This window comes from Aegilops tauschii, chromosome 6 (assembly GCF_002575655.3).
Source record: "Aegilops tauschii subsp. strangulata cultivar AL8/78 chromosome 6, Aet v6.0, whole genome shotgun sequence".
NCBI lineage: Eukaryota > Viridiplantae > Streptophyta > Magnoliopsida > Poales > Poaceae > Aegilops > Aegilops tauschii.
The window spans coordinates 184,244,237-184,263,104 of record NC_053040.3 but is presented as its reverse complement, the minus strand read 5'-3'; the positions used below and the strand labels follow the sequence as shown (position 1 = coordinate 184,263,104).

Here is an 18,868-nt window from a genome sequence, read left to right as displayed (position 1 = left end):
AAATTTTGAAGAAATTCTCTCTTGCTTCACTTAAATTATTTTGAGAGAAAGAAAATTTGTTATGCTCATGATCGTCACTTATATTTGTTTGAGCTTATGAAAAGCAACACATGAAAATTAGTCCCAAAGTGATAGATATCCAAGAAGGATAAACTAAAAAAATGTCATGAAGATCATTGGACAAAATAAACTTGATTCTTAGTAATAGTTTTGAGATATGATGATGTGATATGTGAGTTATGTTGATGAGTAATTGTGCTCTAGTAAGAATATTGGTGTTAAGGTTTGTGATTCCCTATGCATGCACGAAAGTCAATAATCATGCATTGGAAATTATATCCTACTTGTGGTGCATTATTCGGTGTTAATTATGCTTAGTGCTTGCTTATGAGATTATTCGTTTCTTGGTTGGTCGCTTCCCAATCTTTTGCTAGCCTTCATTTTGCACCAAGGATGATCTCTACTTGTCCATCCAAAATCCTTTAAACCAGTTTTGCCACATGAGTCCACTATATCTACCTATATGCGGTATTCTTTTGCAGTTCTAAGCAAATTTGCATGTGCCATCTCTAATTTTCAAAATAAACTTCTCTTTTGTGTGTTTGTTTCGCTCGCGGAACGGTAACAGGTGGCTAATATTTTCCATGCTGGATGTGTTATTCTCAAGATGAGTGTTTATTCACTTGTCATTGCACGAGAGTAAGGCAAAGATTTTAGGGATGCCTAGTCCCGAAATGCCAAAATGAATTTACTTTATGTTGTCAAATAATAAATTCCTTGGAAAGTGTTGGTATGGAGGGCACCCGTGGATACGGTTAGCCATGGAAAGTGAAAGTATGGTGGAAAAAGGAATAAACTTTATTTTTTGTTTGGGAACCTCCTATGGCATATCTAGCATGGAAAGTGTTGGGAACTCTAAGTCATTTTCGTTGGTGGGATGGATACACCTCCCAAAATGTTTTTATTTCTAATTTTTTTGCTTTGAGCTCTGGCACCTCTACAAATCCCTACTTCCCTCTGCGAAGGGCCTATCTTTTACTTTATGCAATTTTTATTTTTAATTTGAGTCCCCATCTTCTCTCATAAAAAGCACCAACTAGGAGGCAATATGATCGTGCTTAAGTATTGGTGTAGCTAATATTCGAGTGTGTTTCATGAATGGATCAATGTTTGAGCATGATGGGCTAGGGATAACTTATTTTAGCGTTGATATTTTGAAATACATGGTTGCTTGTTGATATGCTTGAGTATCTAAATTATTATGTCAAAACAAGACTATTGCTTTGAATCACATAAAAGTCCAAATGTCCATGCTATAAAGAAAAGAATATGATATGACATGATGAACAACACTCCACATCAAAAATTCTATTTTTATCACTTACCTACTCGAGGACGAGTAGGAGTTAAGCTTGGGGATGCTGATACGTCTCCAACGTATCTATAATTTTTGATTGTTCCATGCTATTTTATTATCAATCTTGGATGTTTTATAATCATTTTATAGTCATTTTATATCATTTTTGGTACTAACCTATTGACATAGTGCCAAGTGCCACTTGCTGTTTTTCCCATGTTTTTTACATCGCAGTAAATCAATATCAGATGAAGTCCAAATGCCACGAAACTCCACGATGATTTTTATGGGCCAGAAGGAAGGCAATGGGCCCTGGTTGCACCTGGGGGGAGTCCAGAGGAGGGGACAACCCACCAGGGTGCGCCAAGAGGCCCAGGCGCGCCCTGGTGGGTTGTGCCCACCTCGGGTGCCCCCCCGGACCGCCTCTTTGCTCTATAAATACCCCAATATTCTAGAAACCCTAGGTGAGTCGACGAAATATTCATCCAGCCACCGCAGAGTCCAGAACCACCAGATCCAATCAAGACACCATCTCGGATGGGGTTCACCACCTCCATTGGTTCCTCTAAGATGATGCGTGAGTAGTTCTTTGTAGACCTTCAGGTCCGTAGTTAGTAGCTAGATGGCTTTCTCTCTCTCGCTGAATTCTCAACACAATGGTCTCTTGGAGATCCATATTATGTAACTCTTTTTGCGGTGTGTTTGTTGGGATCTGATGAACTTTGAGTTTATGACCAGTCATATCTTTTTATATCCATGAAAGTTATTTGAGTTTCTTTGGTCTCTTATATGCATGATCTCTTATAGCCTCGTATTTCTTCTCCGATATTTGGGTTTTGTTTGGCCAACTTGATCTTTATCTTGCAATGGGAAGAGGTGCCCGGTAGTGGGTTCGATCTTACGGTGCTTGATCCTAGTGACAGAAAGGGAACCGACACGTGTGTATCATTGCTACTAAGGATAAAAAGATGGGATCTATATCTAACACAATAGATAAACGGATTTTTTCTACATCATGTCATCGTTCTTATTGCATTACTCCGTTTTTCCATGAACTTAATACACTAGATGCATGCTGGATAGCGGTCGATGTGTGGAGTAATAGTAGTAGATGCAGGCAGGAGTCGGTCTACTAATCTTGGACGTGATGCCTATGTAATGATCATTGCCTGGATATCGTCATAATTATTTGAGGTTCTATCAATTGCCCAACAGTAATTTGTTTACCCACTGTTTGCTATATTTCTTGAGAGAAGCCGCTAGTGAAACCTACGGCCCCCGGGTCTTCTTTCTCATATATTTGCTTGCGATCTACTTTTCCTTTGCATTTTTATTCAGATCTATTAAACCAAAAATACAAAAATACTTTGCTGCACTTTATTTATTTGCGGTCTATTATTTCAATCTACTACAATTTTCTGGCATCGTTACCCGAAAGGGATTGACAACCCCTTTAACACGTCGGGTTGCGAGGTGTTGTTATTTGTGTGCAGGTGTTGTTTACGTTGTGTTGCTTGGTTCTCCTACTGGTTCGATAACCTTGGTTTCTTCACTGAGGGAAATACCTACCGTCGCTGTGCTGCATCATCCCTTCCTCTTTGGGGAAATACCGACGTAGCTTAGAGAGCAATCACTGTTTTTTGTATGTTTTTGGCTTTTCAGAAAATCAATATCAAACGAAGTCCAAACGGAGAAAAACTTTGGATTGATTTTTTCTGGACCACAAGAGACCCTAGAAGGTTCGGGAGAAGGCCAGAAGAGCCACGAGGGAGCGACAAGCGAGGGCACCCCCAGGCTTGTGGGCCCCTCGTGGCACATCCAACCCTAATTCCACCTCTATAAATACTCAAATATTCCCCTGACATCAGAGAGACACCCGAAATACTTTTTCCGCCACCGCAAGTTCCAGAACCACGAGATCTCATCTGGGGGGCCTTCTCCGGTACTCTATCGGAGAGGGAATCAACCACAGATGGGCTCTACATCAACCTTGCCTCCCTTCCGATGATGCATGAGTAGTTTACCACACACCTACGTGTCCATAGTTAGTAGCTAGATGGCTTCTTCTCTCTAATTGATCTTCAATACAATGCTCTCATTGATGTTCTTAGAGATCTATTCGATGTAATGACTTTTTGCGGTGTATTTGTTGGGATCCGATGAATTGTGAGTTTATGATCAAATCTATACATGAATATTATTTGAGTTTTCTATGAACTCTTTTATGCATGATTACCATAGCTTCGTATTTCTCTCCGATCTATTGATTTGGTTTGGCCAACTAGATTGAATTTTCTTGCAATGGGAGAGGTGCTTTGTAATGGGTTCGGTGTTACGGTGCTCAATCCCAGTGAAAGAAGGGTACATGACACGTATGTATCATTGCTATTAAGGGTAAAAAGATGGGGTTTATCCATACGTGAGTTTATCTTGTCTACATCATGTCATCTTGCTTAAGGCATTACTCCGTTTTCTATAAACTTAATACACTAGATGGATGTTGGATAACGGTCGATGTGTGGAGTAATAGTAGTAGATGCAGAATCGTTTCGGTCTACTTGACTCGGACATGATGCCTATATATGATCATTGCCTTGGATATCGTCATAATTATTTGCTTTTCTATCAACTGCCCGACAGTAATTTGTTTATCCACTATATGCTATTTTCAAGAGAGAAGCCTCTAGTGAAAACTATGGCCCCCGGGTCTATCTTTTATCATATATTTAAACCAAAAATACCTTGCTGCGTTTTTATTATATTTTTTATTTCATATTTTTGTCCAATCTAACTATCAAATACCATACAATTTAATCTTGCTCATAACCGTCAAGGGATTGACAACCCCTTGTCCTCGTTGGGTTGCAAGGATTTGTTGTTTGTGTGCAGGTGCTGCTAATGATTTGTTACTTGGTTCTCCTACTGGATTGATAACCTTGGTTCTTAACTGAGGGAAATACTTATCTCTACTATACTACATCATCCTCTCCTCTCCGGGGAAATCCCAACGGAGTTCACAATTAGTACATATCGCCGCACAAAGGGAATTGCATACGGGATTATCTGAATCCTTGACATCGTGGTTCAACCGATAAAGATCTTCGTGGAATATGTAGGAATTAATATGGGCATCTAGTTCCCGCTATTGGTTATTGACCGGAGAGGTGTCTCAGTCATGTCCACATGATTCCCGAACCCGTAGGGTCGCACCCTTAACGTTCGGTAGCGCTAGGGTAATGTTGAGATATTAATAGTGGAAAGTCCGAAAGTAGTTCAGCGTCTTGGAAGGGATCTAGGACATCACGATGAGCTCCAGAATGGACCAGAGGTAAAGATTTATATATGGGAAGTCATATTCAGGGTTCCAGTAAAGTTTGGGAATTTTCGGTACAGTACCGGGAAGGTTTTAGAAGGTTCCGGGGGTTCCACCGTGGGGCCCAACAAACCGGGAAGGGCCCACATGGACTGAGGGGTGGGGCTACCGGCTGGTCGCACCATTCCCCAAGGCAGATGTGATATGTCTCCGTATTATCTAGTTTTCCAAACTCTTTTGCCCTTGTTTTGGACTCTAACTTGTGTGATTTGAATGGAACTAACCCGGACTGACGCTGTTTTCAGCAGAATTACCATGGTGTTATTTTTGTGTAGAATAAAAAGTTCTCGGAATGACCTGAAACTTCACGCAGCCAAGTTTCGGAATTGATAAAAAATATGCGAAAGAATCAGCAGCAGGGGGCCCACACCCTAGCCACAAGGGTGGGGGCGCGCCCACTCCCTGGGGCACGCCCTTCGACCTTGTCGGCCCCCTGGACCTCCACCGACCTCAACTCCAACTCCATATATTCTGTTTCGGGGAGAAAAAATCGAGAGAAGGATTCATTGCGTTTTACTATACGGAGCCGCCGCCAAGCCCTATTCTTCCTTGGGAGGGCAGATCCGGAGTCCGTTTTGGGCTCCGGAGAGGGGAATGAGTCGTCATCGTCATCATCAACCATCGTCCATCACCAATTTCATGATGCTCACCGCTGTGTGTGAGTAATCCCATCGTAGGCTTGCTGGACCGTGAAGGGTTGGATGAGATTTATCATGTAATAGAGTTAGTTTTGTTAGGGTTTGATCCCTAGTATCCAGTATGATCTAAGATTGATGTTGCTACGACTTTGCTATGCTTAATGCTTGTCATTAGGCCCCGATTGCCATCATTTTAGATCTGAACCCTTTATGTTTTCATGAATATATTTGTGTTCTTGATCCTATCTTGCAATTTATAGTCACCTACTACGTCTAATGATCCGGCAACCCCGGAGTGACAATAGTCGGGACCACTCCCTGTGATGACCGTAGTTTGAGGAGTTCATGTATTCACTAAGTGCTAATGCTTTGGTCTGGTACTCTATTAAAGGGAGGCCTTAATCTCTACTCCTAATGGAGCAGTTGGTAGTCTCGCTTCCAGGTTATTTTTCGTCCCACCTTCCATGGTTTTTTTCGTCACGGTTTTTTCGCTGGTTTTTTTCGTCCCCTCCCCCCACCCCCACGCACACACAAAAAATAAACCTCTGGTCCGAAATCATCGCGTCGTCTCCTCGATGCCCTAGCGCCGCCGCCGCTCCCTGCCACACCCACGACAAAACGAATCCCTCACGTTCGAGGGAGAGGATGAAAGGCAGAGCTGCTTCCGCACCCTGCGCAGCGCCGCCGTGTCATCGCCCCTAATCTGGCAGGCGATGCAAAGCATGGCAATGAACCACCAAAGGAGGCGACAAGTAACAGTGAATGATTGAATTCAAGTAATTGGGCTGAGTCGAGTTAGTGGGCCGCGGGCCATGTAATTGTGGTGGTAGCGTGTGAGCGGGAGAGCCTGATATAAGCTCAACCTCTGTAGCTGTCCGGAGAATAGAAAATATCTGAAATGAAATAGTCTATTTTCCCCTGCCGTGCTCGGTTTCTCCTTCTCCCCGAGCTTCTTCTTCTCCACGCCGCTACCTACTTTTCCCCGTCCCAAATCCTAGGGTTTACCCAAGGCAAGGACACGACAGTTGGTATCAGATTGCCTCTTCGATTCGTTGATCCCCGCTTCCCCGAGATCGGACTGTAACATCGACCGATCGGTTGTGTGGCTGCTCCGGTAGCCACCTGTAAATCCGAGATCGGCGTTGGTCCGGTTCAGAGAGGGTGACGACGGCGCCGTTCAAGCCGAGCGCGCAGACTCGACATCTGGTGGACGTAATGGCGACGTTTGAGGAGCGCGTGTTGAAGGAGTTGGCCGCCCTCAAGGAGATTGGTGAACAGGTCGCGCGCATCGACGGGATCAGTGCACGGCTTGATGGCCTCGACATGAAGTTCTCCGAGCAGGTGCATCGCCTGGACCAAGTGCAAGTGAAGGTTGATCTCTCGGTTACTTCCATCGGGGAGATCCACCAGGAACAAGTGCAGGTGGCTCGCGTGATCAAGGAGTCCCATAGTACTCAAGATGCAGATCTGGACCGGCTCGCGCAGCCCGGCTGTTTTGCGGCGTCTCCGACCGCCGCGCAGGCAGCGTCCACCACCCAAGTACCCCCTCCGCTCCGTCGACCCTTCGATCCTGGACGACCACCGCAGTCCCCGTGCCCCCTGATGAGCAGAGCTCCAAGCGGCCATGGATGCCAAAGATGGAGTTTCCCCGATTTGATGGCGAAGGGGTGCGCATGTGGTTGGACAACTGCGAGGTCTACTTCCAGCTGTACCAAATTCCCGAAGGATTCAAGCTTATGTCTGCGTCTCTGCATTTACAAGGTAATGTTGCCCGTTGGTATCAAGCATGTAAGCACACAGATGCATGTGCGGACTGGCCACGGTTTAGAGCAGCAATTCTGCGGGAATTTGATGTCAATATCCATCGTAATTGCCTGCGCGAGTTACTCTTACTCAAACAAGACGATACAGTTCAGCAATATCGTACGGCGTTCAATCAGCTGGTGTATCAAGTGAGACTGTATGACGCAACTATCAGTGAAACTATGCTGGTCACTCAATTTATGCTGGGACTGAAAGAGGAAATCAGGTCTGTGGTTGAGATCCAGTTACCTGCTACTGTGGGACTGGCAGCAGAATACGCCTTGGTGCAAGAAGCACTTTTAGAACGTCAGAAAGTGCAGACAACAAAAGTAAACAGTTTAGCAGTCCCAAATACACTGCAAATCGCCAAGACCAGCCTGTTCGACCCCAGTTCGCTGCAGGAGACTTATGGCGTGCAAAACAACTTAAGGAATTCAGGAGAGCAAATGGACTCTGCTACAGTTGTGGAGAGAAATAAAATCAGGGTCATGTGTGTGCCAGCAAACCACCTCTGCAACTCAAAGCTCTGCAAGCGCAGGAAATTGAAGGACAGTTATCGGATGAGATTCTGAACGCCATTTCTGCTGAGGAGGCCGTAGAAGAAGTAGCAGCTTACTTATCTGTCAATGCTATAGCTGGTTCTGAAAATCCTAAAACAATCAGACTTCGGGCTCTAGTTGAAAACAAAGTTATGTTACTACTAGTGGATTCAGGGAGTTCTCATACATTCATTGACAGGCAATTAGTAGACAAACTGAAACACAAAGGAACTACTCTCACCAAACCACTGCAAGTGAAAGTGGCCAATGGAGATCAACTTCAATGTGATACTGAAATGGCAGGCTTACAATGGTGGATCAGTGGACACACTTTCACTTCTGACATGAAAGTTATTGATCTTGGTGGGTATGATGCAATCTTAGGTATGGATTGGCTTGCCAAGTGGGGAGCCATGACTTGTCACTGGGAAGAGAAGTGGCTACAGTTTGATAAACAAGGTCAACAGATTAAACTACAAGGGGTGATAGAGAAAGAACAAACTGGACTCAAGGCCATTTCTATGGAACAAATGCTCAAATGGCACAAAGGTAATGACATATGGGCTACTGCTGTACTATCTCCAACTCTGCACACTGAAAATCAGGAGATGCCAGAGTGCATTACCAAAGTCCTAGCAGATTTTACTGATGTGTTTGAAGATCCTCAACAGTTACCACCTCACAGAGTGTTTGATCATGCAATCTCACTGCTACCTGATAGTGCACCAGTTAATGTAAGGCCTTATAGATATAATCCACAACAGAAAGATGAGATTGAGAAACAAGTCAATGAGATGTTAGCTTCTGGACTGATTAAACCCAGCATGTCACCATTTGCTTCTCCGGTGCTGTTAGTCAAAAAAAAAGATGGGACATGGAGATTCTGTGTGGACTACAGAAGACTGAATGCTTTGACAGTGAAGAACAAGTTCCCTATGCCTGTAGTTGACGAATTGCTTGATGAGCTAGCTGGGGCAAAGTGGTTTTCTAAATTGGACCTCAGATCGGGATATCATCAAATAAGGATGATAGAGTCAGATGAAGCGAAAACTGCATTTAAAACTCATCATGGACAGTACCAATTCAGAGTGATGCCCTTTGGTCTCACAAATGCTCCTGCAACTTTTCAGTGCCTGATGAACATCATTTTTGGCAAATATGCAAGAAGATTTGTTCTGATTTTCATGGATGATATATTAATATTCAGTGAAACACTGGAAGAACATGAGGAACATTTAAGACAAGTCTTACAAACTCTGAGGACCAACCAGTTGTATGCAAAGATGAGCAAATGTTGTTTTGCAACCCAGCAAATCAGTTATCTTGGACATGTGATTTCTGACCAAGGTGTGGCCACAGATCCTGAGAAAACAAGAGCTATGGAACAGTGGCCCCAACCCACCTCTTTCACCGAGTTGAGGGGATTTCTGGGTTTAATTGGGTACTATAGGAAGTTTGTTCCACATTATGGCATTTTGGCAAAACCACTGACATCTCTGTTGCAGTTGAAGAATTTCCAATGGACACCTGCAGCACAACTGGCCTTTGAGAAGCTCAAAACAGCTATGTCTTTCACACCGGTGTTGGCCCTGCCTGATTTCTCCAAATCATTTGCAGTAGAGACAGATGCCTGTGATACGGGTATTGGTGCTGTCCTCACTCAAGAGGGCCACCCTGTGGCCTACTATAGCAAGGCTTTAGGAGTCAATAATCAGAAATTGCCTACTTATGAAAAAGAATTCATGGCAGTAATGATGGCAGTGGATAAGTGGAGGTCTTATCTCAACAGAGGACCATTTGTAATTAAAACAGATCACAAGAGTTTATGCAACTTGGAAGACCAAGTACTTCACACTGAATTGCAGAAAAAAGCAATGGCAAAACTGGCAGGCCTACAATTTAAATTTCAGTACAAAAAGGGCACAGAGAACAAGGCAGCTGATGCTTTATCCAGAATTGGACATGTCTTTGCTGTGCAAGCAGTGTCCACTGCTCAACCAGTTTGGGTGCAAGAAGTGGCAAACTCTTATGCAGTGGATACCAGAGCACAAGAATTACTAACAAAATTAGCTATAACACCTGAGGCTGAACCTGGATTTGCACTGTCACAAGGTCTCATCAGATTTAAAGGAAGAATTTGGATTGGAGCTAATGCTGGACTGCACACCAGGTTAATTGAGGCCTTTCATGCATCTCCTATTGGGGGACACAGTGGAATTCAAGCTACTTATCAGAGAGTAAAGAAGTTATTTCACTGGAATGGCATTAAACAAGATGTGCAAAATTTTGTACAACAATGCTAGACATGTCAGCATGCCAAGCATGAACATTGCAAATATCCAGGTTTGCTTAATCCTCTACCCATTCCAGCCAGAGCTTGGGAAGATGTAACCATGGACTTTGTGGAAGGACTGCCTAAATCAAATGGACACAGTGTCATTATGGTAGTGGTGGACAGATACTCTAAGTACAGCCACTTTATTCCCCTCAAGCATCCATATTCTGCTGCTACAGTTGCTCAAATGTTCATGCAACATGTTGTCAAGCTTCACAGCATGCCTCTGACAATCACTTCTGACAGAGATACCATCTTCACTAGCCATTTCTGGAAGGAATTGTTGGCAATCTGGGGTCCCAAATTACAGATGTCCACTGCTCGACATCCTCAAACCGATGGGCAAACGGAAAGAGTGAACCAATGCTTGAAAATGTACCTGAGATGTGCGGTACATGACTCTCCCACCAAGTGGCATAATTGGCTAGCTCTGGCAGAATTATGGTACAACACTACTTATCACTCCTCTTTGGGCTGCTCCCCTTTCAAGCCTTTGTATGGGCAAGATCCTCACATGGGACAGTTCCTTAGACCTCCTGAAGAGGCATCTCCTGATGTGCAGTAGTGGCTTCAGGAAAGACAAGCTTATGCTGAACATCTGAAACATCACCTCCAACGAGCTCAACAGAAGTGAAAAGCAGATGCTGACAAACACCGCTCACCTAGAGAATTTACAGTGGGGGAAGATGTGTTCCTGAAACTGCAATCTTATGGTCAACTGTCTTTGCTCAATAGACCATGCCCCAAGCTTGCTTTCAAATATTTTGGACCTTTCAAGATCGTGGAGAAGATTGGACCAGCAGCATATAAGTTGGAACTGCCCACAGATGCTCAAATCCACAATGTGTTTCATGTCTCTCAGTTGAAGCAACATGTGCCTGATCACACTCCAGTATTTCAGTCCCTTCCAAAACTACCAAAATTGGATACTGAAGATCTTTCTCCTACCGAAATTCTGGATCGTTGTTTGGTCAAGAAAGGCAATGCCGCCTTGTTACAAGTGCTCGTGCGTTGGGCGACTTTGCCAGTTGAGTTTGCCACATGGGAAGATTACACGGCGCTCCAGAAGAGGTTTTCACAGGCAGCAGCTTGGGGACAAGCAGCTCCTCAAGGGGAGGGCACAGCTCCTCAAGGGGAGGGCACTGTCATCGCCCCTAATCTGGCAGGCGATGCAAAGCATGGCAATGAACCACCAAAGGAGGCGACAAGTAACAGTGAATGATTGAATTCAAGTAATTGGGCTGAGTCGAGTTAGTGGGCCGCGGGCCATGTAATTGTGGTGGTAGCGTGTGAGCGGGAGAGCCTGATATAAGCTCAACCTCTGTAGCTGTCCGGAGAATAGAAAATATCTGAAATGAAATAGTCTATTTTCCCCTCCCGTGCTCGGTTTCTCCTTCTCCCTGAGCTTCTTCTTCTCCACGCCGCTACCTGCTTTTCCCCGTCCCAAATCCTAGGGTTTACCCAAGGCAAGGACACGACACGCCGCCAGCGTGCCCCGCCCTCATCTGGTCAAGGGCGCGGCGGAGCAGGACTCCGGCACGTTCGGTGACCGGCTGGACTTCTGCAAGGCGAACCTGTTCACGGGGCGGGGCGCGGCGCGGAGGGCGGGGAGGAGTGCGAGGAGCCGTCGGTGGCGCAGGAGAGGATCATGCACCGGATCAACTCCAAGATGGCGCACAAGTCGTACCAGCTGGGGCAGCAGCTATCGTTGCGGTGGACGACCGGCGTCGGGCCGCGGATCGGGTGCGTGCGTGACTACCCGCCGGAGCTGCAGTTCCGGTTGCTGGAGGATTCAGGCTTTGAAATTGTGCCAAGTACATTTGCGTTCGGTGGAGGATTCGGGCTTTGAAATTGTGCCAAAAACAGACACAGAAACAGAATTTGAGCAACACTGACTGTCTGCTGTAATCTATATACAACAGAATTTGTACTGCATCCTTAGTTTAGCGCATCCCTCGCACCACGAGGAAAATATCATGGAATTGACAAGAGCAAGGCAGGAGATATGCTGGGAGCCAAAATCAATAGCGCCCAGACTGCATGCAGATATATATAGCCTCAACAAGATGAATTGTGAGATCGAGCTCCTTCAGTTTCAGCATAAGCCCCCGCATAAATCATCACCTTTGGAGCAGTGCTTAGTCCCAAACCATTAAGATTCTGTAACGGCTGAAATTCTCCAAGCTCTGAATCTCTGACGATGATGGGATCCAGACACCCTGAAGAAACTACATCCAGTTCAGTACAGTCAGGGGGTCTTCCAACCGTGTGTTTCTTCATGGCAAGGTTTGCTATTTGTTGTGTATCAGTCCCAGCAAGTTGTAGTTTGGTTATTCTTGTTCTTCATTGTTAGTGAAGAAAAATGACAATGTAGTCCCAGGTCTGTGTACGTGAGGTTTTCATGGTCCTTGAGCTGTTGTTACATGCAGGGCCGTGCTTGCCAAGAATCGAAACCGATCCTCCTTGAAGATGGTCCGGCCTCCAGTTCATCTATCGAAGGATAGTAATACTACTACTGCTGCAACTATCTTGTTGTATCGCTCTGCTTCCATATGCAAAACAATGCATTAACCTGTTCTTTTTTTTTTGCGGGAAAAATAATGCGTTGATCAATGTATTCTCCATTCCTGATTGTCATATGTTTCGAATTCATAAGATTAGCTATATGAAAGCCATGGTGCATATAATGTTTGTTTCATTTCTTAGCGCAGTAGCTCTGGTATGAAAGACTGACGAACATGGGTGAATAAGCTGGGAGGAACGGACAGCACAGGTAACAGTCCAATCCCCTCTTATATTGTGGAGAATTTTCAATTCGTCTGACGTTTAGTTGAATGATTTGTCAAACTTTCATTTGCTCATTTGTTCTGTCTTTGTTTTTATCTCTATCGAGCATGATGTCCAACTTTTGTTGTCGTGGGGGCTTCTTGTATGCAAGTAAGAGCATGATTTTGGATCATAGTGTTGATTGGATTGTGGAAATTATAGGATGATAATATTGTGTTGTTTTGATCTGACCCTCGTGAGGGATTATATAGAGTACATGGTGGGGTAGAGACTTGGAGTACAAGACAAGACAATTACCAATTCTATCTCTAACTCAAGCACATTATACTTCTAACATTCCCCCCAAGCCGTAGTGCGAGTGAAGCGGACGATTGCGACTGAATTTGAAGTCTTGTCCTTTTTGCGCCAATATATGCTGTTAAGAGGCACCCATCTTGCTAATTGGTGTGTCAAATTTTACATGGACAGTATAGTTGTGTGATTATTGAGTGGTCCAGTGAGTAGTGTTGCTATATGCAAAGGAATGATAGAATGATGAGTTTGTAAAGTGAGTAAGGGCATATCAATAATTCAACCCGGAACCCGGGCTCAGATGAACCCGGTGAACAGTACCACAATTTACAATAGAAACAAAGTTCACAAAATTCGAAATATTTTTGTGGTGCACGATGCTCCTGTGCGCGAACTCCATGATTTTTTTTGTGAAGTTTGGATATTCGAGGAGGTCGTGGCAAAAAAGACAAAATCAGGCGTGAACAATGTGATTTCCAAAAGTTTCTCAGACATTCGAGGCGTGAACAGTGTGATTTTCAAAAAAGACAAATTTCGGATGTCCGAGAAACTTTTGAAAATCGCACTATTCATACCTGATCTTTTCTTTTTTGCCATGAGCTCCTCGAATATCCAAACTTCACAAAATTTTGCACAGTGTTCACGTACAGGAGCATCTTACACCACAAAATTGTTTTGGAATTTTTAAAACTTCTTTCTATTTTAAATTGCCGTACTGTTCAGGCCCGGGCTCATCTGAGCCCGGGAGCCAAATCGCTGCTCTCCATATCGATAGACTCAGTGCTCTACCTTCTGACATATATAAGAATGTGCGGAGTGTACTACTTATGGATGTAAAAAGGAAGTTTTCCTGATACATCCATGTAATGGTGGATCGATCGTATGCTTAATAAAGGTAAAAATATTTGTCTGGTTTTCCGCTCATAGGTTGGTCAACTTTTTCTGGTGCCTTGGATCTTTATCCAATTGGCAGGTAGTATCTTTTAATCATCATTATTGAACATATATATGTTAGTTTGACTGAATATACTTGCACAATACGTACTAAGTAGCCGTTTCTATTCAACTATAATGTTTCACTAACATGTTAAGCAACTGATACAACTGACCCTGAGATCCGAGATCTATTTTTTGTACTCATCAGCACGATAATCTTTGGTGACCAAGAATGAAATTTGGAATCAGACCTTTTTTTGGCATTACAACATATGACACGGAAGGACAGCCTTTTCATCCTCCACCAGTCGCCTACAGTATTTTATTTGTCATCAACCATTTCTATGTTTAATTCTCATTTATTGTGAAATGATTTATTTGAGCACTTTAGCGAGCTACTCTTTGTTTTTGCATTCAGTGACAATGGGTAGGTGCAACCTTCGGAGAAAAGTGTGTCAAGGCAGCAATTATAGTTGGTAACATGAGCTGCCCCAGTCGCATGGCAGTGTTCTGGCCAAGATGGTACGACACATAGTTGCTCGCCCAATGAAGGGAATGTTGATCTGGTAACAATCCTTATCTGATCTTTTGTCATAACTGGCCAACTGAGTTTAGTACTCCCTCCTTACCAAATATAAGATGTTTTTGCAGTTCAAATTGAACTACAAAAACGTCTTATATTTTGATACATAGGTAGTAGCTTCCATAGAAAATGCATACATGATGTCCAAGGATGCTACTTGGCATTTCCGTCTAGAGGCTCACATGTTGCTTGATATCTTCTCATGTTCGAGACCTGCTTAGCACCTCCGTTTAGAGGCACCGCGCGATTGTTATTTGGTCAATACAGTCATTTTATGACTCTGGCATTATCGTATTGGACAGGGGATTGTTTACTGTACAATAATAATTGTACATAGCTTCTGTCAAATAATCGACCACTCAGTTTGATGCTGATGAATCTGAATCACAACTTCTGTTGAATTCCGGTCGTTAGAGATACAGCAAGAATTTCGATTTGGCAGGTCCCTCACGGAGACACTGGAGGAGATGGTGTGCTCAACCTGAGTTCGCCTTCAGCATCCTCCTATAGTTTGACAAGGTACGGCTGACATTTGCGTCTATGAATCAATCAATTGGCCTTTTAATAATTGTGTTTTCAAAATGGGCTTCTTGTTTCTTTTAGTCCATGAGTGCCACGCCTACAGCCCCAGGTCAAGAGCAATGCCTTCTTCAAGGTGCCAACCAAAATGACACCTCTCCACACATTTATCACTGTATTGTACAGGTACCAATGGAATAATGCTAAAATACCTCGATGTTGCTACCTGTTTGTTAGTGTAATTGTACTGCGAAGATCAGCTACTAATCTTCCTTGTCTTCTGTTTGATGCCATGACGACTTGTATGCTTAATTATTAAGTAAATTATTCTGTGGCGTTATTTTGCAAGTCGCCATAGGCAATTGTTCTTTTGGGACATGCACAGGGTCGTTTTCATTTCTCATTAAAGAGAATTGATTTGGATATGATCATTTTTCATGCTAATTTCATTTCTCATTAAATTATATACTAGGGATGATACCAATATGAATATGTTTTACCATGTTTAGTTTTATTAGACTTGATGGCATATATAGTTGGGCACATTGTGTTTGATTAAAATACTCAATGGCATTAGTCGCTTCTTTTCCACTTATGTTGAGCTATCCCTTGAGAAGAATAAAAGCAAGAGAAATATCGCACTTCATGAATGATGCTTTCCTATGAATCTCACACATAATTTTAGATCATTCCAATATTTTACGATAGGGGTAATATTGTCTTCCCATTATTTTGGAACTTATCTACTCTCCCTATCAGAATTGAAATGAGCTCACCTAAGTGGTCTTCAAGTATGAAGACAATCTTGTATGCTTTTTTAGTTTGGTCGTGCATGAGCAGTACTAATTACTATTTGCATATTTGTGTATACAAGAATGAAGAATCAGTACATGTATGTCCTCATATTCAGTCTGCATGGTAATTGGCCTTGTCAATAAGCTGGTTACACAAATCTATGTTAATAATTGAATGGTTTGCTTATTTTGTTGAGTTAGTCCACTTTCTGAAATCCTCCTCTAGATATTTATTTTTGTTCCTTTGACTAGAGATCAGAAGGAAGACCTATTCTACATTCACCAGAGGAGGGGGCTAACTGATCTCTTACATGCTTTTTTTAATTCAAAAACTTGTGAGCATCAACCCATGTTTTTTTAACTTGAGAGAATACAAAAATATGGTAGACCAAGATTAAAAACTAATATTAGCTTATTGCAATTTGGAGCTGGTGGGAATTCCTTATCATTATGTGCTTGTAAATGCTATGAAATATAGATGGAAAGCATAATTGAGAACGGTATAGTTTGCTTTCCAGTATTAGAAGAAAATAAGTGCCTAAATTCATAGTTGTAGCCTGAAATGTTATAGAATATCTGTAGTTATTGGTAAATGTAGTAAATCAAACTGATCTTTTTCCTTTTTTCCAACTTTCCTCTTAATGGCCTTGTGAAATTTGTGGGGTAGTGATTTCTAAACACTTGTGATATTATCTTCCTTTTTGCACGCATTAATTGTTCTTTGGTAGTTGTCTTTGTTACTCATGTTTAAAATTTCTTAAATGCATTGTCTGAAATGTCATATTGAGTAGTTTGACAGAACAAACCGACAAAACGTACTATGTTCCACAGCTAATTTATAAATGTTATTTGATGTACATGTCATTCTTAGCTCTCCATGGTTTGCTTTGTTGTCCTGTTTCCATAGGTGGATTTACATAGAGCCATATAACCATTCCATTCTTCTACTATTCATGCTAGCAGCGAGAGTTGTTCTAGCAGCACAACTACTAACCTTTATTTGTTGCAAGCACGGAATAGCCTTCTCCCATTAATGTTTTACATGCATTGGTGATGTCTAATTCAAATTGTATGTTTGTAGAGAACCAAGTGCCCTGACCTACGCTATAAAGAGATCATGTGAAAACAAAGCTGAAGTTGTTGCTCGGGATGAGAAGGAAAGTGATCTTTGAGCAACACTAGATCTAGACCAAGAACCACTGGCTGACTTAGAACACGAGTTAGTCGATTGTTGTGATAACAGTAAGGGTTGAGAGTGAGCGGGGAGAAGGTTAGAGTTTGTCTGTTCAGTTACAGTTCTGAGCAGAATAATTTTTCTATTTTAGAAAATGTGGCAAATTGCATTTCATCAGAGATGGCTTTGCTGTAAATTGCATGATTGAGAGGTTTTTATATATTTTTCATCAAGTCGTACAATTTTTTTCTTTGGATAGAAAGGTAAATGCATAGGTAGGTTGATTCAAGAGTTAATAATGGACATCATGGCGTATCAGTTGCATGGACATCATATTTTTATTTTGTGATAATGCATGACATTCAACTATATGTTACAACGTGACAATGACTCGGAAGACATCAGATATGCCTTCTTGGCTCGGAGGGTGTCACGGGCGGCGCACGCCTCCTCGCCAAATAACGGTGGCTAGGGACTCCACCTTGGCGGTCCGTGGTGGAAGTACAGTGTGAAGAATAGAGGGTGCCATGACGAAGGTGAGCCGGGTGTCATCTGGTTTGGACTTCCACATTTCTCACCCACATATGGGCTGGATTTAGGGGGCCCGGACCATCTAGATGCTTGGATTTTGGGGAGCCTGCTAGGCACCCATTTGATGTCTGAACATGCTCGAACGTACGAGAGACAAATGAACTTCAAACTTGGAGGCGACATTAATTATTTGTTTGATGTGTCATTGTTAGAGTGATGTAATGGTAAAGTATGTATACAACGACACATATGTGCATGGAGCTTGTAAAAATTGTATATTAGACACGATCGGTGTTGAACCGTCAAAATATGTGTGCTCCCGTTGTGACGCACGGGCAATATAACTAGATCCTGTGTAAAAGTTTAGTTTTTCTTTTAATGTTTAAGCTACTAGGATATACTATAGCCAAGAATGTTAACACTAAGCTAAAGTTAAGTTGAGCCCAAATTAAATTGAGTCGTGGAAGAGGAAGAGGGTGTGTGTGTGTGTGAGAGAGAGAGAGAGAGCATGAGTGGGAGAGAGAAGGGGAGGGAGAGATATGGAGGGTGGTATATAGAGTGGGGAAAGCGAGAGAGATGTATTTGTATTTATGGGTGCAATAAAATAAATTAAAAGGCCCGTGGCAACGCACGGGCATTCTACTAGTATCCCTTAGTTTTCAATAGGACCCCGCTGCCATGGAAGGGTAGGACAAAAGATGTCATGCAAGTTCTTTTCCATAAGCATGTATGACTATATTCGGAATATACGCCTATATTATATTGATGAATTGGAGCTAGTTCTATGTCACCCTATGTTATAACTGTTGCATGCTAATGCCATCCGACATAATTATCCATCATGGATCCATTGCCTACGAGCTCGTTTTATATTGATCTTTGCTAAGCTACTTTTCCGTTGCCACTGTTACGATTGCTACAAAACTGCTACTATTACTTCTGCCCCTGTCACCGTTACTTCCATACTACTTTGCTACTAAATACTTTGCTGCAGATATTAAGTCTTTCAGGTGTGGTTGAATTGACAACTCAGCTGCTAATACTAAAGAATATTCTTTGGCTCCCCTTGTGTCGAATCAATAAATTTGGGTTGAATACTCTACCCTCAAAAACTGTTGCGATCCCCTATACTTGTGGGTTATCAACATGTTATTTAAATCTAGAGATACGATCTTATCTCTAAATTTAAAGTGTTGAATCTAGAGATA

The 18,868-nt window shown here is 42.7% G+C and overlaps 1 protein-coding gene and 1 long non-coding RNA gene across 2 annotated transcripts; both read left to right on the top strand.

Moving 5' to 3' along the window:
* The first annotated feature begins 6,583 nt into the window (after positions 1 to 6,583).
* On the top strand, positions 6,584 to 11,267 carry LOC141025943 (uncharacterized). Its single transcript, XM_073501874.1, has 4 exons — positions 6,584 to 6,907; positions 7,309 to 7,656; positions 7,710 to 9,880; positions 10,781 to 11,267. The coding sequence occupies exons 1-4, from the start codon at positions 6,584 to 6,586 to the stop codon at positions 11,265 to 11,267; spliced, it is 3,330 nt and encodes a 1,109-aa protein (XP_073357975.1).
* Positions 11,268 to 11,381: 114 nt separating this feature from the next.
* Positions 11,382 to 17,371, top strand: LOC109775276 (uncharacterized). The gene is made up of 6 exons (XR_012187507.1): positions 11,382 to 12,331; positions 12,475 to 12,818; positions 14,478 to 14,625; positions 14,945 to 15,161; positions 15,246 to 15,347; positions 17,037 to 17,371. It is a non-coding gene; the product is annotated as an uncharacterized lncRNA (long non-coding RNA).
* The last annotated feature ends 1,497 nt before the right edge of the window (positions 17,372 to 18,868 follow it).